At 42.4% G+C, this 24,377-nt stretch overlaps 1 protein-coding gene across 3 annotated transcripts in view; it reads left to right on the forward strand.

Moving 5' to 3' along the window:
* Positions 1–23,396, forward strand: part of CAV1 (caveolin 1) — a 47,506-nt gene extending 24,110 nt beyond the window's left edge. For 2 of the 3 annotated variants that reach the window (XM_008258165.4, XM_008258166.4), the window contains exon 3: positions 21,190–23,396. In XM_008258165.4, the coding sequence (XP_008256387.1) occupies positions 21,190–21,531 (342 nt within the window). In that variant the 3' untranslated portion in view covers positions 21,532–23,396. 3 annotated transcript variants of the gene reach the window in all.
* The last annotated feature ends 981 nt before the right edge of the window (positions 23,397–24,377 follow it).

A 24,377-nucleotide genomic window follows, 5' to 3' on the forward strand; every position in this document is an offset into this window, starting at 1 on the left:
AAAGCATCACCAGAAAATTCTCAAATATACTGTTTGAGAACTGCTAACTCAAATGGACTGGAATAAGGGAAAAGTGTGATATCACATGGCAAACCAGGAAATGCCAGAAAGAGATCACAAGGCTGTAGGGACCCTGGCTGCCGATAGTCCAATGACCCAGGGTAATGCCCCAGAGAAGAGTGAGGTTGAGGAGAGTGAGGGAAAACAGAAATAAAGTTTGAGAACCAAGGAAGCCAGCCACATTGTCTTGCTCATAGCACACACACAAGGGGTCTTCCTTGTGGAAGTGGTCATTTGCTGGACTGAGGAGGCATTTCCTATCAGTTTGGATGGGAGTATGGGTGTGGGCAACAAAGGACAAACAGAGCCTGTGCACTCTCAAATTCCGGCAGTTTGATGGTACAGGGTTGCACAGGCAGGTCAATGAGCATGGTGTGCGGTCCAAAAGAAGGTGTGGTGGGAGGACTGAACAAGGAACCAACAGTCTAAAGTTCTGCATTCAGTCCAGTTAAGGGTCATAATCTCCCTGAGGCTCAGTTTACTAATCTGTAACATAGGGAAAATAATGCTCCTCTTGCAGGTGCTCCCATACAGGACGGGGTTTGCGTCCACTGAGACATAGTATATTCCAGGATGTAAGTTACTGCTCTTCCAAGGCTGCTGTCAAAGTCTCCTGCCTTGAATATATCTGATACACTGATGCCTGACAACCAGGCAGGAAGGATGGCTAGAGAGGGCATACCCCTTGCTCTGTGCCTCCCTCCCACACACACCAAGAAAGGAAACAGTCACTTAAATTCATTAAACTCATTCTAATGCACACATTACTCATGTGCCTCCTTCCCTGCGTGGAGGACACACATGCAGGCATCTGTGTAGGTGCATACATATACACCCTACACAATGCACGTATGCATGCACACATACACAGGAGAACAGGAGCAAAGTTGAGGCTAGAGGCACCAAAGCACAGACTCACTGTAACCCTTCTTCCTGCCCCAGTAGGAGGGGCCCAGGGGACTTCTCCTGCTTGTCCCCTCCTCCTCCTGATCCAGCGTGTGCCCCCTGATTTCAAGCCAGGCCTTCACAGCGATAGTTATTCACATTATGGTGGCAAAGCACAACCAAGCAAAAACTCTTCATTAATATACACTTTTCTAAATCACTTTTCTTCAAAAGCAAAGATCCTTGGGCTTGAACTGCCTGCTCCATGACAATCAGCCTCCATTTCATTGTGGGAAGGGCAGTGGTACTGCAGAGTTATGAGAAATAAGAAAGACCCTTGGAATAAAAGGGATATCAAAATAAGTCAAACATATTTGAGATACTATGTAAAGAATTTATAAGAGATAATATTATGGTTAGTAAAATATACAAGAGTTCTTCAAATGGTTTTCAGAAAATGGAACTAAAAACAAGTTTATTTTGGTGCAAAAACACTGAAAACCATTACATGAGGACTCCTCAAAGTTTATGAAAATTCATATTATGAAAATACTATGTATTAGGCTGGCGCTGTGGCTCACTTGGCTAATCCTCCACCTGCAGCATCGGCACCCAGGGTTCTAGTACCGGTTGTGGTGCCAGATTCTGTCCTGGTTGCTCCTCTTCCAGTCCAGCTCTCTGCTGTGGCCTGGGAGGGCAGTGGAGGATGGCCCAAGTGCTTGGGTCCCTGCACCCACATGGGAGACTGGGAGGAAGTACCTGGCTCCTGGCTTCGGATCAGCACAGCGCCGGCTGTAGCGGCCATTAGGGGTGTGAACCAATGGAAGGAAGACCTTTCTCTCTCTCTCTCTCTCTCACTGTCTAACTCTGCCTGGCAAAAATAAAAAAAAAATAAATTAAAAAAGAAAAGAAAATACTATGTATGGATTTTAGGGTATTTTTTTGTTACAAAATTTATCTTTTAATCCCATTTTCTCTATCCAGGTCTCCCATGTGGGTGGCGGGGGCCTAAATATTTGGACCATCTTCTGCTGCAGTCCCAGGGGGCATTTGCAGGGAGTTGGATCAAAAGTGGAGCAGCCAGGACTCTAACTGGTATCCATATGAGATGCTGGTGTTGTAGGCAGCTGTTTATCTCACTGCACCATAACATCAGCTTTTTTTTTTTTTTTTTTTTTTTGACAGGCAGAGTGGATAGTGAGAGAGAGAGACAGAGAGAAAGGTCTTCCTTTTGCCATTGGTTCACCCTCCAATGGCCGCCACAGCTGGCGTGCTGCGGCCGGCGCACCACGCTGATCCAATGACAGGAGCCAGGTGCTTTTCCTGGTCTCCCATGGGGTGTAGGGCCCAAGCACTTGGGCCATCCTCCGCTGCCTTCCCGGGCCACAGCAGAGAGCTGGCCTGGAAGAGGGGCAACTGGGACAGAATCCAGCGCCCCGACCGGGACTAGAACCCGGTGTGCTGGTGCCACTAGGTGGAGGATTAGCCTATTGAGCCACGGCGCCGGCCAACATCAGCTCTTAATCCCCATTTTCTACAAATGTTTTGAAGTACCTCATATGCTACATTCATTCAATAAACATTCATAGGTACCTTAAAATACTGTACCTACTGAAGAAATACTTATTTGCAAATCACCATATACACTAGTGTGCACTGACCTAAGTGTTGTATTACTGGGTATTGTGAGGGACACTGAGATGGTTGTCACAAACACAGACGCTTCCCTAATTCCTGGCATTGGGCCAGTCACTTACTACTTAAATGACTTTTCCTTTGTGGGAAAATAAAATACTATTTAACAATCTTATTATGAACTTAGGCTACAACTTCCTAAGCTTATGATGAGAAGCAGATGAGTGGATTAGTGCACTGTAATAGTGGAATAAATGAAGAAATATTCCAGGCCCCTGGAAGGACTGGGAAGTAACAGGAGGGAGGTCCTTCGAAAGGGAGAGAGGTTCAGGCCAGTGATTGAAGTTCCCCTCCACACGCCCCACCCACTCCCCATCCTCAACACTCATTCATGGGAATAATATCCCCCTTTCTGCTCTCTTGCATCTTGAAGCCAGGGTTAGCAATGCAGCCATTCCCTTTCTCCCCAAGAGGCAACACTGTAAGCTTCTGGGAAACAAAGTTGACTAGAATCCCCACCCCAAGGGGGCCAACGTTCGCGCCCATGAGCCCATGTCAGTGAGCCTACCCCAGGCTGACATTTCTCCAAGGGTGGTGGGCGGACTCCCCTGGAATCCACATCATTGCAGGCATTCCCAGTACAGTCCAGGCCTCCTATTAGTTGGGGACACAAGAACACAGCAACCTTTTGGTCAGCCATGCCAGTTTGGGCCAGTAAAGCTTGCCCCTGAGAAAACACATGGGCATTAAGGCAAAGTTTCCATGTTCTGGTAACATTTAATTGTGTTCTTTCTCAATCCCCTCTGCACCCACACGCTCAAGCACAACGTTTACTCCACTGACTTCAAAGGCAACTCAGCATGTTGGAAATATGTGTGGGAACAAAGCTGGGAGTTTGAAATTGATCTAAACCCTCTCTCTGCATGACTGTGCTTGGTACATATGCTGGGACTTTAGAAATGTGTACTTGATTGTTTTAAACATCTATTTGTTTATACTGGTTTTGGAATAATGAAAGTAAATCTGGATTTCTCTTGTCTGTATTTTTTCCATAACAGAAATTGGCCATTTATCCCAGTCCAATAACACATATGTATAGGTCCAAATTGGGAAAAGCCTTTCCAAGAATATTTCCATTCATTTTTTCCACCAACGTTCAGATGCCACTAGCCAGGTACCCCAGGAAGGAGCATAAAGCAAACTAGGGCTGTGAGACATGGAGTGGAAAGTGTGGCATGGAATGGAAAGGAGCCATCATTGAATCTGAAAGGGCATGGCACACTCTAGTTCATCTATTGCACAAGGAAAGGGGAGAAAAACCTTGTTAGAAATACATATGCCCAGGCCCCAACCCAGGGACTCTGGTCTGAGTATGAAATGGGGACGGAGACTCTGCATCTTGACCAGAACCTTCCCTGGTCTTCCCCTGCATCACTCCTGCCAAGAATGCCTGAGAAACGAAGAATCCTGCACAAGAGCATTCAAGAGCATTATATTCAAACTGTGTTGAATGATGGGTTTTCTAGATGGAGCTAGCTTTTGTTTGTTTGTTTTTACAGGCAGAGTTAGACAGTGAGAGAGAGAGAGACAGAGAGAAAGGTCTTCTTTCCATTGGTTCACTCCCCAGATGGTCACTACAGCCGGCACACCGCGCTGATCCAAAGCCAGGAGCCAGGTGCTTATCCTGGTCTCCCATGGGGTGCAGGGCCCAAGCACTTGGGCCATCCTCCACTGCACTCCCTGGCCACAGCAGAGAGCTGGCCTGGAAGAGGAGCAACCAGGACAGAATCCAGCGCCCCGACTGGGACTAGAACCCGGGGTGCCGGCGCCGCAGGCGGAGGATTAACCTATTGAGCCACAGCACCGGCCTTGTTTTTGTTTTTTAAAGATCTCTTTCTTGGGGCCAGTACCCGGCATATCAGGTTAAGGCACTGCCTGCAATGCTGATGTCGCACAGGAGTGGTGGTTGGAGTCTTGGCCGCTCCACCTCCAATCCAGCTCCCAGCTAATGTGCTTGGAAAAGCAGCAGAGAATGGCCCATGTGTTTGGGCCCTTGCACTCATATGGGAGGCCCAGATGCAGTTCTGGGTTCCTGACTTCAGCCTGACCCAGCCCTGGCCATCACTGCCATTTGAGGAGTGAATGAGCACATAGAAGATATTTCTCTCTCTCTCTCTCTTCCTCCCTCCCTCTCATTCTCTCACTCTGTAATTGACTTTCAAATAAATAAAACCACACACACACACACACACACACACACACACACATATATATATACATATATGTATTTATAATATATATAAATCTTTCTTTTTTAAATCACAGAACATGAGAGAGAGAGAGAAAGCGAAAGAATTCCCACGTGCTCATTCACTCCCCAAATATTCACAACAGCCAGGGCTGGGCCATGCTGAAGTCTGGAGCCAAGAACTCCATCTGGGTCTCCCACATGGGTAGCAAGGACCCAAGTGCTTGAACCATCATTCGCTGGCTTCTCAGGCCCATTATCAGGAAGCTGGATCAGAAGAGGAGCAACCAGGACTCAAACTGGTATTCTGATATGAGACAGGGTGTCACAGCAGTGGCTTAATCCTCTGACCCACAATGCTGGCCCTGGAGCTGGCTCTTAATTCTTGGTATTACATGTGGTTATAAATCCAAGCCACTTGACATATATGGTAGATAGTACTACCCAAACACATCAATAATGTACATTTTTTTCCTAACATCCCAATGATATTACTTTGCAAACTAAAACATTAAAGACCTAAAACTAACATATCTAGCAATTAGGGCTGTGCCTCAGTGAAAGTTTGTTTTCTGAGGGCAGTCTGAATGACTGATTTCCTCTAAGATCCAGGACTATGGCATGTGCTGGCTGAAACGGAGCTCCTTTTGTGGGCTTCAGTTCTCTCTGCTGTGCTACACTGAAGGAAAGCTGAGGAATGAGCTAGCTCATAGACCGAAGGATTCTTGCTATATTTGGACCTATTAGATATCTAGTTTACTCTTCAAACCATCATCACTGAAACCATACCCAGTAATCCAATAGTATTGTTCTATGGTGCAAATGCTCCCTTTTCTCATAGCTTTGTAAAGGGTTTCCCTCTGAAGTGAACCCAGTTCTTGCATATAGAAGATACCATCACAGACAGCTGGGGCCTTTCCCCCTTGGATTCTATAGTGAAGCATTTCCCTCAACATTGTCCAATTGTATCTATTTTTTTTGTTTGTTTGTTCTACTTAATACTTTTGGTTGAATACTGTAATCAATACACAATTATTCTTAAGTGCTGAAACTTAACTGAAAAGTGATCGCTGTTAAATATAAGAGTGGGAATAAGAGAGGGAAGAGATGTGCAATACAGGACATGGCTCAAGCTGACTTACCTCAAACGGTAGAGTTAGAAACATACCAGGGGATTCCAATTCCAATTCCAATTGTATCTATTTTTGATCCAACACATACTAACTCCCATTAACAAATATTTTAAGTTTTAAAAAATTCTAATCTTTTCTGTTTGGTACAAATTGTAGATTTAAAATATTATATTTTCTTCTTATGTATTTCTTTTTTTAGATTTATTTGCATGTATCTCATAAATACAACATTAGGAACATAGTAATTCTTCCCACTGCCCCCGTCCTCCCACCCACCCCTTCCCACTTCCTCCTCCCTCTCCTGTTTGGTCCTAGAAAGAAAAGGAAACAGAAAGGAAGGAAGGAAGAAGGAAGCGAGGGAGAGAGGGAAGGAGGGAGGGAAGGGTTTTCAATTTTCTCCCCTCTTTTCACTTCCTTCCTCCCCCTTCTTTCCTTTTAGAAACTTAATTGTCTTTAAAGAACCCAAAGATTATACATCTTTCATGAGCTCTTAGACATGACTATAACTTATGAGACATAGTAATATCCTTATTTTAATAAATTAAAAGGAAGTGATTCTTGAGGCAAGTTTGACTATTAAGTCTCACGATACAAATCTTTTTTTTTTTTTTTGATAGAGTTAGACAGTAAAAGAGACAGAGAGAAAGGTCTTCCTTTTTCCGTTGGTTCACCCCCAAGTGGCCACTACAGCCAGTGCGTTGCGGCCGGCATGCTGTGCCGATCCGAAGACCAGGTGATTCCTCCTGGTCTCCCATGAGGGTGCAGGGCCCAAGCACTTGGCCCATCCTCCACTGCCCTCCCGGGCCACAGCAGACAGCTGGACTGGAAGAGGAGCAACCTGGATAGAACTGGCTCCCCAACCAGGACTAGAACCTGGGGTGCCGGCGCCGCAGGCAGAGGATTAGCCTAGTAAGCCACGGCACCAGCTATGATACAAATCTTTGTGGACCGAGGTCCTGCATGGGAAGTTAGTGCACAGTGACTCTTGTTTATTTAACAAATAACACTCATACAACATCTGCTATGGAAGCCTTTTGGACACAGTAGTTTGATAAGGCCATAGCAAAGCAGAAGTTCTCTCCTCCTTTCAGAGAATAGTACCTCCTTCTTTGGTGGCCACTTCTTTCCACTGGGGTCTCACCCACAGGGTTCCTTTATGTAGGACATTTTTTCCCAGAGTGTCTGGACTTTCCATGCCTGAAATGCTCCCCGTGGGCTTTCCAGCCAGACTGGAATGCCTTAAGGGCTGATTCTGAGGTCGGAGGACTACTTAAAGCAATTGTCATTCTGTAAGTCTGCTGTATAGACTGCTTCCCATGTTGGAACATTCAATCCTTTTTAATTCTGTCTATTCTTGTCTCCAAACACTTAGTCCTATTAATATGATCACTTTAACTCTTGATTGTATCTATATGGTCACTTTGCCACTTGTTCTTATCCATTTATCTTTGTAACACTTAAGCTGCTATTTTTATCAGCCAGCTTAAGGGATTTGGAGGTTTTATGGTTGGTTGTTAGGTTGTACCCTTAGAGGTATGTCTGTATGAATGTATGTAGGACTATACTACTTTGTGGTTGTGTACTTCATATATTTCACAATTACAACTTTATGATCTTGGTGATTCTTCCCACTGTGCCTGCCCTCCCACCCTTAATTCACAACCCCTTCCTGTTCCCTTTCTTATTCTCACTCTTATTCTTTACTAAGATCTATTTTCAATTACCTTTATACATATATGATTAACTCTATGTTAAGTATAGCATTCAATTAATTGTATGAAAGAGAAAAAGATAAGGAAAATATTATAAAGGAAAAGACAAACAAGGATATACAATAAGAAGCTGTTTCTCCATCTCCAAGAGAAGGGCTGTTTATAATCATTGCTTTTCAAAGTGTCAATTTCATTTCTATATGTTGTCTTTTAGGTGGTCGATTAGTTATCACATGTCAGGGAGAACATATAGAATTGTCCATTTAGGACTGGTTTATTTCACTAAGTATGATGTTTTCCAGTTTCATCCATTTTGTTGCTGTGTAGCATTCCATGGTATACATATACTATATTTCTTTTTTTTTTATTTGAAAGATAGACTTAGACAGTGAGAGAGAGACAAAGAAAGGTCTTGCTTCCGTTGGTTCACCCCGCAAATGGCCACTGTGGCCGGAGCTACGCTGATCCGAAGCTAGGATCCAGGTGCTTCCTCCTGGTCTCCCATGTGGGTGAAGGAGCCCAAGCACCTGGGCCATCCTCCACTGCCCTCCTGGGCCACAGCAGAGAGCTGGACTGGAAGAGGAGCAACCGAGACCAGAACTGGCGCCCATATGGGATGCTGGCGCCTCAGGCGGAGGATTAACCAAGTGAGCCACAGCACTGGCCCCACATATCCCATATTTCTTTACCCAGTCTTCGGTTGACAGGCTGGGTTGATTCCATGTCATAGCTATTGTGAATTGAGCAGCAATAAACATGGAGTACAGATAGCTCTTTCATGTGCTGATTTGATTTCCCTTGGATAGACTCCCAGGAGTGGGATGGCTGGGTCATGGGGAAGGTCTATATTCAAACCTCCGAGGTATCACCACACTGTTTTCCATAATGGCTTTACCAGCTTACATTCCCACCAACAGTGGATTAGGGTACCTTTATCCCCACATCCTCACCAGCATTTGTTGTTTGTTGATTTCTCTATGAAAGCCATTCTAACCGAGGAGAGGTGAAACCTCATTGTGGTTTTGATATGCATTTCTCTGCAGCTAATGATCCTGAGCACTTTTTCATGTGTCTGTTGGCCATTTGGATTTCCTCTTGTGAAAAATGTTTGTTTAAGTCCTTTGCCCATTTCTTAACCTGGTTGTTTGTTTTGTTCTTGTTGAATTTCTTGATTTCTTTGTATATTCTGGTTATTAAATCTTTATGAGTTATATAGTTTGCAAATATTTTCTCCCATCCTGTCAGTTGTCTTTTTACTTTGCTGATTATTTCTTTTGCAGTGCAAAAGCTTTTTATTTGATGCAATACCATTTGTTGATTTTGGGTTTGCTTGCCTGTGCTTTTGGAGTCTTTTCCAAGAACTCGTTATCTATGCCAATGTCTTGTAGGATTTCCCTAATGTTTTCTAGTAATCTGATGATGTTGGTAGTAGATTTAGGTCTTTAGTCCATTGTGAGGGGATTTTGGTGAGAGGTGTCAGGTAAAGGTTTTGCTGCTTGCTTCTGCATGTGATGATCCAGTTTTCCCAGCACCATTTGTTGAAAAGACTGTGCTTGATCCAGAGGTTAATTTTAGCAAAGAAAAGTTGGTTGTAGACGCTTGGATTGATCTCTGGCATTTATATTCTGTTCCATTGGACTATCCCTCTGTTTTTGTATCAGTAGCAGGCTGTTTTGATTGTAACTGCCCCATAGTATGCCTTGAAATCTGGTATTGTGATGCCTCCAGCTTCGTTTTTGTTGTATAAGATTGCTTTAGCTATTTGGGGTCTCCTGTGTTTCCATATGAATTTCAACATGATTTTTTCTACATCTGAGAAGAATGTCTTTGGTATTTTGATTGGTATTGCATTGAATCTGTAAATTGCTTTTGGTAGTATGGATATTTTGATGATAATGATTCTTCAAATTCATGAACATGGAAGATTTTTTCTTTTTTTGTATCTTCTTTTATTTCTTTTTTAATGTTTTGTAATTCTCATAGTAGAGACCTTTGACATTCTTGGTTAAATTTATTCCAAAGTATTTGATTGTTTTGGTAGCTACTGTGAGTGGGATTGATCTTAGAAGCTCCTTCTCAGCTGTGGCATTGTCTGCATATACAAAGGCTGTTGATTTTTGTGTTGATTTTGTATCCTGCTACATTTCCACACACTTCTATGAGTTTTAATAGTCTCTTAGTGGAGTCTTTTGGATCCCCTGTATATAGGATCATGTCATCTGCAAATAGGTGTAGCTTGACTTCCTCCTTCCCAATTTGTATCCCTTTGATTCCTTTTTCTTGTCTAATGACTTGCTAGAACTTCCAGGACTATACTGAAAAGCAGTGGTAAGAGTGGGCATCCTTGTCTGGTTCTGGATCTCAATGGGGATGCTTACAAGTTTTCTCTGTTCAATAGGACACTGGCCTTGAGTTTGTCATAAATTGCCTTGATTGTGTTTAGAAATGTTCTTTCTATTCTAATTTGCTTAAAGTTTTCATCAGGAAAGGGTGTTGTATTTTGTCAAATGCTTTCTCTGCATCTATTGAGATCATCATATGGTTTTTTCTTCAATTTATTAATTGATTTATGAATGTTGAACCATCCCTGCATCCCAGGGATAAATCCCACTTGGTCTGGGTGAATGATCTTTCTGATGTGTTGTTGGACTCAATTGGCTAGTATTCTGTTGAGGATTTTTGCATCTATGTTCACCAGAGAGATTGGTCTGTAGTTCTCTTTGTTGTATCTTTTTCAGGTTTAAGAATTAAGGTGATTCTGGCTTCACAGAAAGAATTTGGAGGGATTCTCTCCCTTTCAATTGTTTTGAATAGCATGAGAAAAATTGGAGTTAGTTCTTTAAATGTCTGGTAGAATTCAGTGTTGAAGCCATCTTGTCCTGGGCTTTTCTTTGTTGGGAGGGTCTCTATTACTGATTCAAGTTCTATTTTGGTTATGCATCTGTTTAGGTTTTTCTATGTCTTCATAGTTCAATTTAGGTAGGTCATAAGTACCCAGGAATCTATCCATTTCTTTTAGGTTTCCCATCATTTCTGATGATTCTTTTTATTTCTGTGGTGTCTGTTCTTACATTTCCTTTTTCATCTCTGATTTTTATTAATTTGGGTCTTCTCTCTCCTTTTTTTTTTTTGGTTAGTTGGGCCAATGGTGTGTCAATTCTATTTTTTTGAACAACTAGCTTTTCATTTTGCTGGTCTTTTGTATTGTTTTATTGGTTTTTATTTTGTTGATTTCTTCTCTAATTTTAATTATTTTGTTCTCCTACTAATTTGAGTTTGGTTTGCTGTTGTTTTCCTAGGTCCTTGAGAAGCACTGATAGCTCATTTATCTGAACTTTTTTTATTTCTCTTTTGATTTCTTCAATGTTGCACTGTTCATTCATTTAAAAAGGGGGGAAAGAAACCACAACAGGCAGAGAGTCTGACCCAGAGTGAACAGTGGCCCCAGCAGACCAGGTGAGAGGAGGAGAGGAATTTGCAGATTCATGGAGCTGCAGATAGCAGCAGGAGGGAGTGCTTGGCGAACTGCTTCTGAAGTTTAAATGCCTCTGCCCATTGTACATGCCTCTGCTCATTGTAGGGTCCCCCCCTTTTTGTTTCTTATTTGCTCTTTTGGCATGGAACTGGAATGTCTCTGCCACTCTCACTGGGTTTTCCACAGCGAATTCCCCATAGCTTTATCTCAAGTGTGTAGTTTCAATCCTTTTTAAATATTAATTTTGCCCCATACAATTCAGACTGTCCTGTTGCTATTCTGCCATCTTGGAAAACCTTATGTATTTCTGAACTTTGCCCCAAGACCAAATTCCAAGGCACTGGATAATTATTCATTGTATATATTTTTATAGAAGTGTGAAAATTGAATTGTCTAATAGAAAAGAGCCCCTAAACTAGAAAATAAGAAATCATCAAAATAAAAGTGGTTTGGTTTGGAGTTGTACTAGTTGTTGATAGCTGCATAATGAATTAACTCTAAAATTTAGTGGCTTAAAACAACAAACATTTACAATTTCTGTTTGTCTAGATCCAAGTGTGGCTTAGCTGGGTGGTTCTGCTCTCACAGGCTGCAGTCTGGTATCAGGACTACAGTCCTCTCAAAGCTGAACTGGGGCAGAATCCAAGTTCATTCATGGTGGATGGCAGGACTCAGTTCCTCCCTGGCTGCTGTACTGTGGGCCTCAGTGTCTGCATAGCTGTTGGCTAGAGGCCTGCCTTGTTTTCTTTACACAGGCGTCTCTCCATAGGGTTACTCACAACATAGCAGTTGGTTTCCAGCAGAGCAAGCGAGAGAGCAAGAAAGGCAAGCAAGGCTGTTGTCATAGTCTTTGGTCACTTCAGAAGTGACTTCCCATGATCACCTTTGCCATGTGTTGCTAGTTTGAAGCAAACTGCTCATCCTAACCCACACTCCAGTGGATGGGTACAAAAAGGTATGAATTCCCAGAGAACAGACCACTGAAGACCATCCCAGATACTGCCTATCACATCTACATGTGATTTTTCTAGATTAAAAAAAATATAAATTTATCTAATTCCTAACAATTTATCATCCTATTTATGCTTTGTCAAAACTATCATTAATATAAAGGTAATGTCCTCTGATACAGGTGAGGCAGTGGGTCCTGGGAACACAATCTAGTAGTACTGGAGTGAAATGTTGAGATCAGAAACAGTGCTCATTTTTTTAAATGAGGAGCTGTACATCTACTGTACCAACCATCAGGACAAAGTCTTTCAGGAATGCTTTCTATACAGGTAACTGAAAGAGAAACACCTGGGGCTTCAAGTAAGGGTATAAATGTGTGACACAAGGGAAAATCAAGGGGTGGTGACTGCTGCAATTGTTTTTGTAGTTTGAAAATTGCAAAAGAAGCATCTTTTTGGTAGTCTTGTCCTCTTAATCATGCATGTCACCTTATGGTCACAGGATGGTTTCTCTACATCCAGGCAATATATTATATTGTATATAGAATGAGAGAGGCAAAGGCCCATGCCATTTCCTTCTTTATCTTTTCACAGGGAAGACAGAGCTTGGGCACACATTGGATACAGTGGTAAAAACACTTTTTGGGATGCTTACATCCTATGTTGGGGTGCCTGAGTTCAAGTCCTTGCCATGCTTCTGATTCTTATTGTTAATGTAGAAGGCAGTAGGTGATGACTTAAATACCTGGGTCCCTGCCACCCATGTGGGAGACCCAGATTAAGTTCTGGGCTCTTGACTCCAGCCTAACCCAGCCCCAGCTGTTGTGAGCATTTGGGGAATGGACCAGCAGATGAAAGATCTCTGTCTGTATCATTCCCTCTCTTTTTTTAAAGATTTATTTATTTATTTGAAAGTCAGAGGTACAGAGAGAGAGGAGAGGCAGAGAGAGAGAGAGGTCTTCCATCTGATGGTCCACTCCCCAGATGGCCGCAACGGCTGGAGCTGTGCCAATCCGAAGCCAGGAGCCAGGAACTTCTTCCAGGTCTCCCACGTGGGTTCCTGGGCCCAAGGACTTGGGCCATCTTCTACTACTTTCTCAGGTCATAGCAGAGAGCTGGATTGGAAGAGGAGCATCCGGGACTTGAACCGGCGCCCATATGGGATGCCAGCACTTCGGGCCAGGGTGTTAACCCAGTGTGCCACAGCACCGGTCCCTGTATCATTCTCTTTCAAATAAATTTTTTAAAGATATATTTATCAAGTTACAGAGTGAGGGAGACAGATCTTCCATCTGCTGGATCACTTCCCAAATGGCTGCAATGGCCAGTGCTGGAGCAGGCCAAAGCCAAGAGTCAGGAGCTTCAGCTGGGTTTCCCACAAGGGTGTCAGAGACCCAAGTACTAGGGCTATCTTCTGCTGCTTTCCCAGGTGCATTCACAGGGGGCAACAAGGGCACAAACTGGCATCCATATGGGATGCTGGTGTCACCGGAAGCAGCTTTACCTGCTATGCCACAACACTGACCTCTCAAATAAAAAAAAAATTTTTAAATGCAAAGCTTTACTGGAAGTCCTACCCAACAGGCTTCCATTTGGAACTCAGGGGCCAGAACTGAGTCATGTGGTTCCTGTAACCCAATCACTGGCCAAAAAGGTTAAGATTGCTGAAACAAGTCTAAACCAATCATGATTTATCTTTGAAAACAAAGAATTTGTGCCATTATCTGAATCAGTTAGGATTTGTTGGCAGAGAAGTAGAACAGTGAAAGCTGGACAGGCAACTGATAAATTTTTTGTAAACCTCTTGTTGTTTTTCATATGCTGTATATATCCAATACAATATCAATTTTCATACCTAAAAAGATATGTTCTGGGGTCGGCACCGTGGCACATTATGTTAATCCTCTGCCTGCAGCACTAGCATCCCATATGGGCGCCGGTTCTAGTCCCAGTTGCTCTTCTTCCAGTCCAGTTCTCTGCTGTGGCCTGAGAAGGCAGTGGAGGATGGCCCGAGTGCTTTGGCCCCTGTACCCACATGGGAGACCTGGAGGAAACACCTGGCTCCTGGCTTCAGATCGGCACAGCTCCAGCCATTGCGGCCACTTGGGGAGTGAACCAATGGAAGGAAGACCTTTCTCTCTGTCTCTCTCACTCTCACTGTCTGTAGCTCTGCCTGTCAAATAAATAAATAAAAATCTTAAAAAAAAAAAGATATGTTCCTATGTGTAAGCATTGTTGAATATAAAATCCCTAATGTACTTCAATTTTCCTTCTTAAAAATCCCTATCCAGAAATAAAATATCTAGATTTTCAGACAAAAAATCCTCATGATCCTTTTTATCTAGTGTACATATAAACTGCTTTTAAAATATTGCCTTCAGATACATTTAACAGGAAGAAATCATCTAAGATTTACCACATTAGCCAAGTATTATCAAAACACAACAAGACAAGATTACTTTCCTTGACGTCTGTAGCTACAGTTTTGTCAACTTAGGTTTCTGAAGTTGTAGCATCATAAGCCAACGCTGAACAAAGGTATTTAATGTCATTTATAAAAATCTGGTTATATAAACTGTTGACTCCTTATAAAATACCTCTTGAGACACAGAAATATCACTAAAGCACATTTTGTGCCTTTGATCAGTGGGTGTGCAGAGTCATTCTTGCCAAAGGGGCAGCTTGTTCCATAGATTACAGAACAGAAAATCAGTTTTTAGTGTAGCTCAGCCTCATCAGAGGCATCCCATTCTAGGAAGCTAAATGGCATCTACACCTCTTGGGTGCTCTGTTTTGTTAGTAAGCAAGTTTCTAATTCCTTTTCTGCTCCAAATCTAAGAAAGCAGATAAAGTGCTGCTCCTGGCAAGCTCAGCCCTTGCCAGCACCGCAAGTCCCCCAGGAAGAGGGAATCAGGAGTGATTGTTTTGATGAGTGATAAAGCAAACTGAGGTTGCATATGAACACTGAGGATTCAAAAACAGTCATCAGTGGATGGACCTGAGACTCCTGAGAGGATTATATGTTTAAGTTTCGATGCAAGTCTTGCTGCCCTTTGCCTTAGCCGCAGAACATAGCAGTCAGCTGCAGAGAAGGTACGTGGTAACAGCAGGCAGTAATGGAAGAGCCCAAGAGCATTCCAAAGCCTGGGTCCCAATCCTGTGTCTGCCACTAAATAAGAAGGTATCCGTGATGCAGTCATCTGGCTACTTTGGCCAACAGTTGTTCCATCTCAAATGAGATTCCATTTCTTCAGTTGTTCCTTTAGCTCTGAATAGCTACAAAGCTGCTGGAGCAAACTGTGTTTTGATTGATGTGGAATTTTGAACTTCCTTCAATGGAAGTTCGCTGGGTTTGGTGCATTTTGAGTAGAAGTCAAAATGTTCAATGAGGATATTTTTGTAAATATTCCTTCCAGTTTTCTTTACTAGAGATGATGTACAAAAATGTCCATGTTCACATTGAAACAAGACATTTCTCCAAAATTCATGCAGAGATATCTTTCAAGTCAAGAGATGTGAATGGGGAGGTGGAGAAGGTGTGTGGGGAGAGTGATGTCAGTTCCTAGGGAAATTGCTTGGAGCTCAGGGCTGGATAAAAGCCTGGGAATTGTGAAGTTAGAGTTCTAATTTTGGTTTTTCCACTGATTCACTTGGGACCTTGAGAATGTCTGGCCCGTTTTAATCATTCCATGCCTCAGTTTCCTTATCTGCCAGAAGTCTCTGGCTAGGTGCCCAAAATTGTGAGAACATACTGTTCAGGGCCATAAAAATATAATCAGAGTTTAAAATGCAAAACATCCTAGTTACTAGACATCTTGACTTAAAGTGTAAATGTTAAAAGAGTTACTCCTTTCATAATCAAAATGAGAATTTTTAGGAAGCATATCTTGAGGCAGGGGATGGAATTAAGCAAATAAGACCACCAGAAGGGAATGCATAAACAAAAAGAGTACGGATGTGAAATGCAAGTTCCAGCTTTGCCACTTAGCATCTGTGCAATCTTCAGTTTTCTCACTGGTCAAATGGGAATGATGACATTCCCCCAGAGGGTAGGAGTGATTACAAGTCGGGTGTTTTGAGGGTTTGAATTCACAGACACCATGTGCTTTGCAACTTAGAGTTTCTCTTATAATTGCCTATAAAGAAGCCTGGTCACCCAGAGCAAAGAATTTGTTAGTGCTGCTATTTGGTGAGCATGTACTATACTGCAGTGCTCTGTACTTATGCTGAATACTTTGCATATATTGTCTCCTGCACTCCCCGCAAAAGCCTAATATACTTACAGCTGTAGAAATGAAGACAGACAGAAACAAAGCCTGACTTCTGGATCCACTGTATTTCTTTATTTTGCTTTGAGTTCTTTTTCTCAACTGTGCTTCTTTGCCTGACTATTAATATTCTTTGAAGCCACCTTAAAATTTCAAGACTAAAGCAGCAACTTGAGTATATTTATAAAACATGTTATTTTGGTCCTGTGTCTATGCACCCCTGGAGACCTGCTCCGTATCCACTGGGATATTTGGGAATAAATCATGCTCAGCAGCAGTTTCTGTAAAGCACTGAGAACTTAGCCACCCAGAATTTACAAAACAACATAAAACAAAGTATATGAATTGCCAGTATGTTCACTGATAAAAGTATCTGTGCTTAGAAAAATAGTCATCAAGAAACCTTGCACACACTCTTACTAACTGAAATACCTTCATTAACGGAAGGTATTTCTGTAACATGGACCAATTGTGCATATAGTGAGACACTGCTCTCAGAGGTCATGCTATGGCAATTATTAGTTCCCAAAAGAGTAAAATTTTGTAAGCTCTCTTTATTAATGTGTCTTTTGATTAGGAAATACTCTACTCTCCCTTAGAGAAAATTTGAGAAATATTTTTGTAAAGGGGTGCAGTGCTAAAGAAAATCCGTCTCTTTGCGACCCCACTGGAAACTCAAATCCACTTCTTGTTTGCCTGGACAATTCATTAACATTTCCAAGCCTCATATTTTTTCTATAAAATGGGGATTTTATCTTACACAGTTGGTGAAGCTAAATGAGAATGGTATCGGATCATAACCACTAGTCCACAAATGTTGGGAATGTATTCCTCCCCTTGGAAAAGGATCTTAAGGCAAAGCTGCTTAGAGTCTGCTCTATAGATTGGGCTCCCATGCCCCCAGTAAACTACTTCTTAGCCTTCCTTGATAATAGGCATTGTTTTCTTTTCTTTTTTTTAATTTTTATTTATTTATTTTTTTTTTGACAGGCAGAGTGGACAGTGAGAGAGAGAGACAGAGAGAAAGGTCTTCCTTTGCCATTGGATCACCCTCCAATGGCCGCCGCAGCCAGCACGCTGCGGCCGGCGCACCGCACTGATCCGATGGCAGGAGCCAGGTACTTATCCTGGTCTCCCATGGGATGCAGGGCCCAAGCACTTGGGCCATCCTCCACTGCACTCCCTGGCCACAGCAGAGAGCTGTACTGGAAGAGGGGCAACCAGGACAGATTCCGGCGCCCCTACCGGGACTAGAATCCGGTGTGCCGGCGCTGCAAGGTGGAGGATTAGCCTAGTGAGCCGCGGCACCGGCTCACTAGAGGTGATGGGCCCTTTCCCAACATACACACAAGACATATGCACTTGTTTCAAAGTACCTATGAGCCGGCGCCATGGCTCAGTAGGCTAATCCTCCACCTTGCAGCGCCGGCACAGCGGGCTTTAGTCCCGGTCGGGGCACCGGATTCTGTCCTGGTTGCCCCTCTCCCAGGCCAGCTCTCTGCTGTGGCCCGGGAAGGCAGTGGAGGATGGCCCAAGTGCTTGGGCCCCGCACCCCATGGGAGACCAGGAGAAGCACCTGGCTCCTGCCTTCGGATCAGTGCGGTGCGCCGGTCGCAGCACGCCACCTGTGGCGGCCATTGGAGGGTGATGGACCACCATCGCCCACTCTCTGACCTCAGATTAAGAAACCTGCTCTAGTAACTCATTTGGCTTCACCAAATCCTCTTATAAAACAAGATATTTTGCTATATTGCAGTTGAATGAAGGAAAACTGCAGGTCCTTATTTTTTATAGCTGTGGAAACAATATAGTGACAGAACACAAACTCATAATAGACAACTGAATAAGTTGCACAAAAACCGAATTAAAGTGTTGGTCGGATTTGCCATCCTACAACTTTTTAAATATACAAGTAAATGTTTGCCATGGAATCTAAAGGGACAGAGGAAAAATGGAGTGGCAGCAAAACTACTTAACTTAATTTACATAATTGTGACCATACCACTTTCCCATATAATACAATGAATATTAGGACACTGGGCAATGGAGCAAGAAACAGAATGTTCTAGAAAATAAACTTTCAAAATTGGTAAGCATCATGCACTTTTTCCAAGAGACATTTTATTGTGTTGAATCAAAGGTGGCTCTTTGGCACTGAGCAGCTCCACAGAGTCATCCAAGTCCTCATTGCCTAATCCTGAGCTTGGCTGCACACTGCTGGCGATCATCAACTTGTTTGGATTTCAGATTACATTAGATCTCTTCATATAGCTGCCACCACCAGACAGTTGAGCTGGCTGTGTCGGGCCTTCCTGTTGGTAATTTTGTTTTTAACCTTGTGCTTCAGTTTAGTTTACAGAAGTCCTTGCAGAGGGATAAAACCTCCTGAGAATTGTCTAGATGATCCTACACCTGCAAGAGAATACCACTGGGAGAGAGACCAAGTTCACATTCTGACCCCATGGTTGCTCTGTGAATCTTTAGCAACTCACCTTCCCCATGCTTCTTTTGTAAACTGGCAGTAACCTTCCTTTCCAGATAGATTTGAAGCCTCTGATGCTGTTCACAGATACAATACATACAGAAGCATTTACTAACTATTAAGTTCTGTGTGACTGCCCACTCATTTCAGTATTTCCTAGCGGCCACCTAAAAGAACTTCTATAGGATTCATCATACATGGACCGCTGAGATTTGTATTTGTCATCATTCAAACTTTATTTTCAATTTGTTTAATTCAAAAGTGACGCTGGGGCCGGCGCGGTAGTGCAGTGGGTTAATGCCCTAGCCTGAAGCGCCAGCATCCCATATGGGCGCTGGTTCACATCCCGGCTGCTCCACTTCTGATCCAGCTCTCTGTTGTGGCCTTGGAAAGCACTGGAAGATGGCCCAAGTCCTTGGGACCCTGCACCCCCGTGGGAAACCTGGAAGAAGCTCCTGGCTCCTGGCTTCAGATCAGCGCAGCTTAGGCCTTTGTGGCCAACTGGGGAGTGAACGATTGGATGGAAGACATCTCTCTCTCTCTCTCTCTCCCCGCCCCCCATCTCTCCTCTCTCTGTATAACTCTGACTTTCAAATAAAATAAATAAATCTTTAAAAAAAGTGATGCTGTCTCTGGTTCTTTTATTTTTTAATTGTCTTCTCTTTCTAATTTTCTTCTTGTTCTTAATGTCATCTTTGTTCTCCCTAGCAGAAAAGACAAGCTCAAAGTTCATATTAAGCTTAGCTCTCCCCCATCTCCAAGTAACTATGTCCTGTGAATTCTTCCCTTATATTTTTTCCTGGAGTTCCTTATCTTATTTTATCATGACCACTTTTCCAGCCTTGACCCAACCATGTCAAACTTGAATGACAGCAGCAGTTTCCCTGCCTTCAGTCTCTGCCTCCTTACTGCCAGCCTATGTGCTATTGTCAAATTCATCTTGATAAATTACTACACTAACTAGCTACACATCTCTGTTCCAGAGTCTTTAATAGACCACCACTGCATGTAAAATAATATCTAATCTGTCCCCAACCTGTCTTTTCAGCCTTGACCACTATGGTCCGCTTTGCCGGTGACACCCACTGTCCTCACCCTTCTTGGCTCCTGGGACTTTGCTAACTGTATTTCCAAGGCCCACATTTCTTTCTTCTCCAGAGCCCACATCCCAGCACCCTGTGAAGTATTTTTGATGCCTCACAGCTCACAGTGATCTAGTTTCCTGATTTAATTCTAGTTGTGTTTGGAACATCACTAATCAATTTTAAACTAACTGTTCTTTAACATTGCATGTGTCATTGTCTCCAAAGGCAATTCAGTTATGGCAACTTATTTATGTTTTATGGAATGTTTCATATCCTCATCTATGTTGCTGGATTTTACTTTAAGGCAAGGAATCTAACCATAATGATTTGATTTTTCCCAGAGTAGTAGTTTTCAAATTTTGCATGGTAAAGAAACAACTGGAGAACACATTAAAAGCTATGTCCACATTAACAGGCAGAAAGAAATATAAATGACATTTCAAGGACAGAAGTACATCTGATTCTTTTTTTTTCTTGTAATTTTCTTGGTGCCAATTTCAAGGTTCAAGTTGCTAGTACAGCAACAATTCATAGATTTGTCATCTTGGTTCAGAACAAAGAAATCACTTTCTTAGTTTTCCTAATTATTCTTTGCCTCTTCCAAGCCCAGAGAGGGTAATGAGGGGGGAGTGAGGCCCAGATAAGCTGTGTTTCCAATTTGTTCCAAGTGGCACTGATGTTGTGGTCAATTTAAGCATCCGTATTAGTTCCTTTTTGTTGCTGTAATGAAATAAATGAAGCAAGGTCCTTTATAAAGAAAGAGATTGATTCAGCTTACAGCTTTGGAGACTGAAAGCTCAGAGAGCATGATGCTGGCTCTGGCGAGGGTCTCCCCTCGCTGAGGCGCAATCATGGCAAATGGCATGGTGAAAGTAGTGGGTTTGAGACAGGAAGACAGAGTGGAGAGAGGCCGATCGTGCTCCTTTATAACAAACAAGGTTCCCATGTGACTTATACTAATCTCTGCCCAGGGCAGAGGCTCCAATGACCTAGAATTATCTCACTGGACCCGCCTTTTAAAGATCCCATGACTTCCCACATCACCACAGTGGGTACCAAGTTTCCAGCACATGGACCTTTATGGGATACACCCACACTTACCCAAATCGTGGCAGCATCTCACACAGGGATGGCACGGGAATATCACTGTTCACTTTTGGATACTGGGTAGTGAGTGTTTCTCTCTCACTCTCTCTTTGTTCTTTCTCTTCTTCTTCCATCCCATGCTCACATTCTGTCACTTTTTTTTCTTTTAGATCGACTTTGAAGATGTGATTGCAGAACCAGAAGGGACACACAGTTTCGACGGCATCTGGAAGGCCAGCTTCACCACCTTCACTGTGACGAAATACTGGTTTTACCGCCTACTGTCTACCATCTTTGGCATCCCAATGGCACTCATCTGGGGCATTTACTTTGCCATTCTCTCTTTCCTGCACATCTGGGCAGTTGTGCCTTGCATTAAGAGTTTCCTGATTGAGATTCAGTGCATCAGCCGAGTCTATTCCATCTACGTCCACACCTTCTGTGATCCACTCTTTGAAGCTATTGGCAAAATATTCAGCAATGTCCGCATCAGTATGCAGAAAGAAATATAAATGACATTTCAAGGGTAGAAAGTCCTGATTCTTGTTTTTCTTTTTAATTTTCTTGGTGCCAATTCCAAGTCTCAAGTTGCTAATACAGCAACAATTTATGAATGATGTATCTTGGTTCAGAACAAAGAAATCACTTTCTCAGTTTTCATAGCTATTATTTTCTCTTCTGAGCTATTTCATCTATTTTTGGCAGTCTGAATGTTTTAAAGCCATTCCAATGTTTTTCCTTACATTTTGATTTGGATGAGGATCACTGTTTTGTTGGCTGGGATATGAACATATTATTGACAGATAACTTGAGAGAGATATGAAGAACTAAGGAAAGAAAAGAAAAAGAACACACAACTTTACTGCCTACTCCAAAATGTTGATTATTTTATAGAAAGGGGAGAATTCCAGGCTATGGCCATTGAGTGTACAGGTATGTGGGCAGATTTTAAGCAGATCCTGCAGCCCCAACTGTCTGAGGAATTAGTGAATCACTGTGGGTCACTTTAGTGATTCACTGGGGTCTAGTGATCCTTACTGAGTTAGAAAATATAATCCTCTGCATTCACATTATGTGACCAATACCTTACACTTCTCGAAATTTTAAACTATTATACTTCCTGTGCCTGAATATTTGTTAAATAGATAACAAGACCTAAGTGCCTTCCTCTTTTTTCTCATTGTCCTTTTCAAATAGAACCTAATTCTTCACTTTCATTAGTTCTGCAGCCTCTGAAAACCAAAATTAGAGAATCCATTCTCTAGTTCTCTGTGCCTGTGTGTACTGACAGACATGGCATAGCATAGATCTGCACTTGATCATGCAGCATCTTTATCCATATTGAGTATGGGAGCCCTAGAAAGCAAATTACAGTGGACAAATGGGGCTGAGTCCTCTCTGGGCTGGCAGGGGTGGAAGCCAGCGTTCCCTGCCTCTCATCAGCTGAATGTGGTCAGCATGTCTATTCAGCTCCGTTTATTTTCAAGAATAATGACGCTTTCCTGAATCCACACTAATCCATCACCGCGGTGGTTTAGTGGCTCAACATTGTGTTCCCTTTTCAGCTGATCAGTGGGCCTCTAGGGATGGGATGTCAAAATGGAGGCCATTGTGTAAGACTGTCAGCGGTGTTGTCAATGTGACCCTTCTAAGTAAAGCACTTGCAACCATCTGTTAGCCTGGGACACTAGTCCCTCCCTCTCCTAGGAGCTTTGGCCCTCATCCAAATGCCACTTTGCTCAGAAAGAAGATGAGGAGAGGAGGCAGTAGCAAAAGATTGAGCTAATTTGCTGGAATCAGTTCAAATTCTTCTGAATTCAAGCTGAGGAATTTCACCTGTAAACCTGAGTCATGCAGAAAGCTGCCTGGTACATCCATAAGCTTTTCATTTCTCCTGTTCATATTGTTATCCTGCCCTTGGGGACTTTTTTAAACCTCCAGTTATGCTTTCACTTGTATTTTCATACACTTATTAGAACTTTGCTTGATTTTTTTTGCCTCTTCCAATCTTCCTGAACTTTTAATTGCCGACCTGTTATCTCCGATATTTTGCATTTAAAACAGACACTGGCATGGACATAGTTTTACTTTTAAATTGTGTACATAACTGAAAATGTACTATACTTTTTACGTGTAAAGATATTTTTATCTTTATATGATGAACATCACTTGGGAAATGGCTTTGTGATTCAATCTGTAAACTGTGTATCCCAAGACATGTCTGTTCTACATAGATGCTCAGTCCCCTGTGCAAATCAACTGCTGGTCCAAAAAACTGCTAAGATTTTATATGCTTAATGATATATTTTACACTTTTTTATCCTGCATGTCCTATAAAGGTTACAAATTCTGCACAATAAACAATTAAAACTGTCAACTTCCATTATTTCCTCCTACATGGGCATTTACGTGTCAGTGTTTGTGTCTGTGTATTTGTATGTGGTGAGCATGTGCATATTGTGTGTGTACATGTATGTAGTGTGCAGGGGAGTGTAAAGATTTCTCACTTTTAAATCTTGACAGAGTTATTTAAGTGGGATCTTTCTGCTAAGATTAACCCCATTCATGGATTACTCCAAATAAAAATTATCATTAATGATAAATGTTATATGCTATCTCATCCAATGTGAGCCCCTAATAACTTTGTGGGATGGACGTTAATGTCATCATTTGACAAATGACACAATTTGTATTCAGGGGGTTGGGCAAAGCCTTGAACTTTACCATGATGGAACTGAAATTTCTTAAGAGGTAATTATTTTTTTCTTGGCTAAGTTCACATTCAGGGTTTCTGTGTCAGGGTTCACCAAAGAAACGGAACCGACAGCAGACATAGAGAAATGACAGATGATAGGTGATAGAGAGATTGAGATGACAGACATAGAGATCAAGATGATAGAGACAGAGATAAAGATGGAGATAAGAGATGATAAAGGTTAAGACAGAGAGCAAGAGATTCATTATAAGGAATTGGCCCACACAATGATGGAAGCTGACAAGTTCCAGGATTTGCAGTAGGAGCCAGCAAGCTGAAGCTGCAGCAAAGTTGATCTTGTTGCTCCATTCCAAAGGACAGCAAAATCAAGACCCTGGAAGAGCTGATATAGCACTTTGAGTCCAATGGTAGGAGAAAATCGATTTCCCAGTGTGAAAACAGTCAAGCAGAAGGAATTCTCTCTCACTGGGAGGATGGTCAGCCTTTATTTCTCTTCTGTGGATTGGATGAAGCCCACTGGATGAAGCCCATGTTAGGAAGGTCAATTTGATTTACTCTTTCTACCAATTTAAGTGTTAATCTCATCCACACACACCCTCAAAACCATAAACAGAATGATGTAGGACCAAACACCTGGAAATC

The sequence above is a fragment of the Oryctolagus cuniculus genome, chromosome 3, assembly GCF_964237555.1.
Source record: "Oryctolagus cuniculus chromosome 3, mOryCun1.1, whole genome shotgun sequence".
Taxonomy (NCBI): domain Eukaryota; kingdom Metazoa; phylum Chordata; class Mammalia; order Lagomorpha; family Leporidae; genus Oryctolagus; species Oryctolagus cuniculus.